The sequence below is a fragment of the Centroberyx affinis genome, unplaced genomic scaffold (genome assembly GCF_046629955.1).
Source record: "Centroberyx affinis isolate AG114_WGS23_722 - 3 ecotype Tasmania unplaced genomic scaffold, CSIRO-AGI_Caff_v1 ptg000107l_1, whole genome shotgun sequence".
Taxonomy (NCBI): domain Eukaryota; kingdom Metazoa; phylum Chordata; class Actinopteri; order Beryciformes; family Berycidae; genus Centroberyx; species Centroberyx affinis.
In genome coordinates this window covers 1-7,251 of record NW_027278809.1, presented here as the reverse complement: position 1 = coordinate 7,251, position 7,251 = coordinate 1, and the positions used below count along the sequence as shown (strand labels likewise).

General features: G+C 39.0%; 1 protein-coding gene across 1 annotated transcript; it reads right to left on the bottom strand.

Moving 5' to 3' along the window:
• Nucleotides 1–122: 122 nt before the first annotated feature.
• rwdd3 (RWD domain containing 3) lies at nucleotides 123–4,958 on the bottom strand. Its single transcript, XM_071524658.1, has 5 exons — nucleotides 4,852–4,958; nucleotides 3,699–3,931; nucleotides 3,260–3,487; nucleotides 1,226–1,347; nucleotides 123–318 (listed from the first exon to the last, which is right to left on the bottom strand). Exons 1-5 carry the CDS (start codon nucleotides 4,934–4,936, stop codon nucleotides 204–206), a joined length of 783 nt encoding a protein of 260 aa, XP_071380759.1. The 5' UTR covers nucleotides 4,937–4,958; the 3' UTR covers nucleotides 123–203.
• Nucleotides 4,959–7,251: the final 2,293 nt, after the last annotated feature.

The following is a 7,251-nucleotide window of genomic DNA, read 5'->3' as shown; positions in this document are numbered from 1 at the left end:
TCGTGGCATCGTGACAAACTCAAAACGAGTTCAAACACGTCGACGCTTCCCGAGTCGTCGCAGTTGAACCGTCCGATCTTTCCGACGGGGTTTTTTTTTTTCGTAGGACATGAACGCACCGTTACAGATAGATACTTGTAGATACAGATAGCAGCAATAGCTCCTGAAAAGCTTTACTTCAGCCCCGTCAGTAGACCAGTCTGTCAGTCGGTCAGCGACGGCAGTATCTCCTGGTAAAGCTCAGTCATGTTGATGTCCTGGAAGGCTGCTTTCAGCTCTGATACCGACTGGTACTCCTTCACTAGGAAACCTGGTGGACTGACAGGGAGACATGAGGAGATAGAGATAGAGAGAGAGAGAGAGAGAGAGAGAGAGAGAGAGAGAGAGAGAGAGAGAGAGAGAGAGAGAGAGAGAGAGAGAGAGAGAGAGAGGGAGAGAGAGAGGGACCATAAGAAATGCAGTATTATCATAGTGCGATCCAAGATTGATGATTAAAACAGGTTCAGAATACTGAAGTAAAATCAGTAACACTTTACAATAAGGGTACATTAATTAAGGGTTAGTTAATGCTTAATAAGCATTAACTAACCCTTAATTAACAGTTAACTAATGTGTCTGGTAATCATTTACTAATGGTGTTCATGCTAACTAAGGTATTAATTTATACATTATTTAATAGTCATCTTTATAAACTATTAAATAATGTATAAATTAATACCTTCGTTAATATGAACACCATTAGTAAATTACACATTAGTTAACTGTTAATTAAGGGTTAGTTAATGCTTATTAAGAATTAACTAACTCTTATTAAGCATTAACTAAACCTCATTAAGCATTAACTAACCCTTATTAAGCATTAACTAACCCTCATTAAGCATTAACTAACTCTTATTAAGCATTAACTAACCCTTAAGCATTAACTAACCCTCATTAAGCATTAACTAACTCTTATTAAGCATTAACTAACCCTCATTAAGCATTAACTAACTCTTATTAAGCATTAACGTACCCTCCTTAAGCATTAACTCTTATTAAGCATATACTAACCCTTTTTAAGCATTAACTAACCCTCATTAAGCATTAACTAACTCTTATCAAGCATTAACTAACCCTCATTAAGCATTAACTAACCCTTAACTTGGTGTACCCTTATTGTAAAGTGTTACCGTTAAATCTGTTTTTCTGCTACATCTACTCAGCATCATGTGTCTGTGATCCATACCAATGTTTAGAGGAGGATGATGATGAAGGGGTTTCACTGAGAATCTTCATCATCCTCTCTTTGCACTTCCTGCCTGAAGAATCAACATCCACCTTCACTGTCTTCAGGAGGTGGCAGAACTCCTGACCAGAGACATTATTAGAGGGAGAAGAATCAGCACCCACTACAGGCAGAAATATGTACTACAGTTATGAGATGACGCATTGATATCTAGTTTTTTAAGAACTGAGAGAGATTTGAAATCGATGTGAATAAACAAAGCTGTCCGAACCAGCCCGTTTCTGGTTGAGCATAACAGAACTAGAACAGAACAGAAAGTTGTGAATGGGCAGAACAAGAAAAGGGACACCAAGAAATTAAAGTTAAAGGAATATTCCACTTAGTTTTAACATGGGGCTTATAGAATAGAATAGAATAGAATAGGAAAATATAAACACAAACATGTCCACAAGATAAAAACATCAACAAAACATCACATTAACAGAACAAAGATCTCTCAACTGTATGACAACAGTGCGCTCATACCCTTGGTGTACAGCCTACACTCCCGTATTTAAGTTTACTGTAGTTTGTTGACCACATTAATTGCATTTGGGATAGAAGAAGTTTGGTCACACAGTATCAGTGATGAGAGTGGATCTGCTTTGCTTAGAATAAGTTCCTTTGTTTTTCCAACATTCGTTAACAATGAGCTGGACTTACACCACTGTTCAAACCTGGAAACCTGAGCAAAATAATCAGAGGCATCATCATTTTTATGGAAAAGACCCACTATAGCTTGAAATAGCTTGAAATTGCTGTTGTATAGTGTCATTTCATTGGTGTACACAGAGAATAGTACTGGAGATAAAACTCGTCAGAAAGTACTTCTTTAATACTGACTCTTTGTGGGCGGTCAGCTAAAAAATCCTTGACCCAGGCACTTGACCGCCATGAAAACCAGAATATAAACTATTCACCAAGATCAGATGCAGCTGGATGAGTTTGTAGCGTTCAGGTTTTTACTTCCCATTCATTTGAATGAGACCAAGCTAATAGCCTGAGAACTGACATTTAACACGTTGGTGAACAGATTCAACAACAGATCCTGCTGCTGTGGTTTTCAACTGACTGTGGGTCCAACGTTTGAGAACATAAAACATAAAAATTATCATTTTTCTTGATAGAAGAGAACATAGCGGAGGGATACCATTTAGGAGAGATAGTTCCTGTTTGGGTGACCGGATCTACTTTTATTTTTAAATACTAATTTTAGTGTAAAGCAAGAATAGAAATGCAACATGACGACCGACCAATCACTGCTTTGTTGTCTTAAAAGCAGGATCTGTTGTTTTCAGGATATTTTCGTGGCCTCATTCAAACGCTACAAACTCGTCCCAACCTGTCACTATATGGTGAAAAACCTCAATAATCTTAAATTTAAATACAACTAGAAATAACCGCTTCGCGGTTGTATGCCTCCACCAATAAACTTTGTTTTATCATTGCAAGGACAGTCTTTATTTATTGAACATATATAATTAATGTGATTATTAGGTCAACTTAAAGGATTTTGCTGTTAAAAGTAAGTGACAGCACTTCCACTGTTTTTGTAGAATGACCCAAGATCGTTTTCTCAGCTACAGTGGTAAGCAAAACATTATGATGTCACAGTGAAGCTGACCTTTGAACTTTTGGATATAAAAATGTCATCACTTCATCATTTTATCCTATTAGACATTTGTGTGAAATCTTGTCATAATTAGCGTATGAATTCTTGAGTTATGGCCAAAAAACGTCTTTTGTGAGGTCACAGTGACCTTGACCTTTGACCTTTGACCACCAAATTCATCCTTGAGTCCAAGTGGACGTTTGTGCCAAATTTGAAGAAATTCCCTCAAGGCGTTCCTGAGATATCGCGTTCATGAGAATGGGACGGACGGACAACCCGAAAAACATTATGAAATAAAATATCATAAAATCTTAAAAAAAAAAGAACACTAGCGGAATTATTTCCTGTGAAGCAGTGTCATACACACACACAGGCCCGTATACCTTGATGTTAGGTCTGGCCCCCTGGAGGAGAACCAGTATGGGCCGTCCCAGTAGTAACCTCCCAGTGAGCTGCAGCTGCTGGGTCCAGCGCTCCAGCAGCTTGACGTAGCGGTTTCTGGATCTGATGTGGTCCAACAGCAGCACTGCGGTCCACTCCTCCCCCTCCTCCTCCTCCTCCTCTCCTCCCTCCTTCACCTCCTCCTCCTCCTCTGTCACCTCCCCAGACTCCTATTATGAATAAGAAAACACATTCTGCACAGTCATTATGTATATAAATTCACATACTTGTTTATCTTTATATTCCGAAATAGTTTCCATACTTTTCATTCATTTTACACAGGAAGTGTATCGGTAGTCCCCGCCCTCTTCCCCCTCAGCTGGCCGAGCTCCCGCCCCAACACCTGTCACTCAAGCTAGCTCTAGTCAGTCAGTTATTTACCTGTAACCAGGCAACCAGCTGATGCACCATGGGTTCCTGTTGTAAGGCCGCAGCTTGCTCCAGCAGCTTCAGCCTGATGCCGTGACACCGACCTCTGGAGAGACCGGGGGAGGAGACGGAGATGTCGGGGGGGCAGGAGGGGTAGCCGGGGGGCAGGCGGAACAACAGGCTGACCTCCACCCCTCTGTCTCCTCCTACGGCGGTCTTGATCTGGACCACTAAGCCATCCTCAGCTGCAAGGCAAACAGGCTGATGTTACAACAGTCCAGTCCTATGGCATTTACAGACAGTATGTGGTATGGATGTGGACACACCAGTCCTCCCAATATAGACTGACTGTAATACTGCTAATAATTTTGGACAGCATTAGATACTGGACTATAGTGCAAAGATATATTGAACTTAATATTCACTTTACAGGCAAAATAAACATATATTCATTGTAACATTAGTCACAGAAGTGTAGTAAACTCTACTCCCACCCGGGCGGACCTAGGTTATAGATCAAACGCACCAAAAGCTTCAGCGAGCCGCTGGTCGTTCTAAAATGTGACGTCGTAGCCAAACGTCATTCAAAAATGTGTCAATTTAGTGATTCCTTGATCGAGAAGAGCTACACAGCTCGTAAAAACATGACTAAAGACATCGATTGAATCGTTAAGATCTACCAGTAAATTCGGCATACATCTGATCCTCAACGCAGCGCTTATTACAATGAAATTTCAACTATTGATTCACACCGCTCTATTACCTTCCACTTCATTTCTGTGGGAGAAGATGATGTGGGAACCAAACCTAAACGGTGAAATCTGACTGAAAATAGTACTGCTTAGTGGATCAAATGTATGCCGAATTGAAGAGTGGCAACTATAGAGACAGTAAAAGTCTTAAGTCATTTTTTATTAATTATGTAACGTTTTGCAATTAGAAAGGAATCATTACACTGCCAGATTTTTAATGGAATTCGGTGCAATCCTCTCCCCATACAATAACTGCACATATCGAAGCAACTAGCACACGAGAGCGAAAAGTTTCTTGTCAGTTGTGACTAATGGTTTATAAAGCTTATATTTATGTTCACACAATTCGCTGTACGTTTATGAGTCTTTGCCACAATGGTAGCGAATAATAAAAAAAAATAAAACCTTCCTACCGGACTGTTGTATCAGCTGGAACTCTCCCTCTCCGCAGTAAATGGAGGATAAAACTGAAACCTCCTCTAAAGCCGCTTCAGACATTCTGTATGAACCAACATTATACTGTTACCCACTCTACTGGAGCTTTAAACAAGTGACATTTCACTTCTTTCAACTTTCTGTCATTACTGCATTTCATTACCAACGTGTGCTGTCGTTGACACGTCCGACTAGCTTCGCGTCTGGCACATTAGTTCCGCTCGACAGTTCCTCCTCTTTTTTATTCCTCTACTCCAGTTAACAGTGACACTATGATCAAAACAATCATTCTTCTACATTCTCTAATTGTGTTAACTTCTTGTAAATGAAATAATGTTGAAGTTTAACAATTCGTCAATTTGCTGGAGACCCCCTGGAACCCCCTCAAGGACCCCTGGTGGTCCCCGGACCCCACATTAAGTAACCACTGCTCTACTCTATGTGGAAATATAGAGCCTGTGCTTTCCAGTGGTTTGCTGCCTAATTTATCCATTATCTTCCATAGTAAAATCAGAAGAGTGGCCAAATATTATTATATTAATCAAATAAAAAACAATTTCTGAGGCAAAATTCAGCTCATCAACACCGTGAAATGTATTATAGAAACCTGATCTCAGATGATATAGCGAAAGACAGAATTAAAACAATCTTGAAAAAAAAACATCTATTCAATGATAACTTTGCTATCGATCTGCCTCACCCTTGAAATACACAGATATGCTTTTCTGAACTGTGTATAGAAACTCAAGAGACTACTACAACTAAGACAGAAGTTAAAATCCGTCAATTCAGTGAGTGGGTTTTATTCAAGTGTTGCCATTTAATTCATAGTAAGAAATAATCGAGAATGTATGCTCCAGAGCAGTGATTCTCAAACTTTTTCATATCAAGGTCCCCTAATTTAGTCCACATTAGAGCCACAGACCCCCGTTTGATGAGATTTTGTCACTCGGATCCAAATCTGAGAATATTTTTATTGTTAGATATGATTTTGTCCAGAATCCCATGACTATCTGTATTGTAGGTAGAGAGATAACAGAGTAACTATGATCAAAACAGTCATTCTTCTACATTCTTTAATTGTGTTAACTTCTTGTAAATGAAATAATGCTGAAGTTTAACAATTCATCAATTTGCTGGGGACCGCCTGGAACCCCCTCAAGGACCTCTTGTGGTCCCCGGACCCCACGTTGAGAACCACTGCTCCAAAGTAAATAAACCACTCAGACACCAGAGACGCCAAAATAAATATATTTAATCACTGGAAGCATCATAGCATCACTATCATAGTTAACAAGACTCTTTACAGTAAAGAAGAATGTGCAATCTGACACTAAAAGCAGCTCTGTGTGTGTGTGTGTGTGTGTGTGTGTGTGTGTGTGTGTGTGTGTGTGTGTGTGTGTGTGTGTGCAGGTCCTCCTTCATTCCCACCTATCCCATCGCTTTCTTTTTTTTGGGTAACACTTTATAATAACCATCACTAATAAATGGTAAATTGATAGTTAAATAAACTTTAGTTAATAGTTATTTTACTGTTAACAAACAATGAAATGATCATTAATAATGTTTACTAATTATTAGTAATGCTATAATTTATGTTATTTTATCTTTCATCTGTGTAATATAAAATCATTTGTTTATAAATTATATATTGTATCATAGCTTTTTACCCTTTTTACCGTCTCATCAGCTATGATACAATATATCATTTATAAACAAATTTTATATTACACAAACTAATGATAAAATAACATAAATTATAGCATTACTAATAATTAGTAAACATTATTAATGATCATTTCATTGTTTGTTAACAGTAAAATAACTATTAACTACAGTTTAATTAACTATCAATTTACCATTTATTAATGATGGTTATTATAAAGTGTTACCTTTTTTTTTTTACCTTCTGGATCCAATTTTACTCAATATTACCGAAGAATGCGTATTGGCTGGAGTTTATTTTGCCAGTTCATATTTATCTTATTTAACAATTTTACAGAGAAGCTTTGGGAACTACTGGGACATTGCTGATTCCTATGGCAGGAATACTGGAAACCTGAAACAGCTGTCATATCTGTCTTATGATGAAATAATAAAGAACACTTGGTCACTAAGAGATGAATTACAGTTTCTATTTACATATGGAGCGGATTGATCTGAAAGTGATTCGACCCCAGGCCTCGTTTCCCACCCGATTCAGAATTCCTACATGTTATTGCGGATGTACAATAGAGGTGAAAGGTCAAGGGGGTTAATGTGTCCACCTCCACCAGGCCACCCTCATGCGGTCCCAGACGGCCCCGAGCGAGTCCAGGGCCGGCCGGACGTCCAGCACGGTGTCGTTCCGGTTCCGCGGGTCCGGCGAGCCGGCGTCG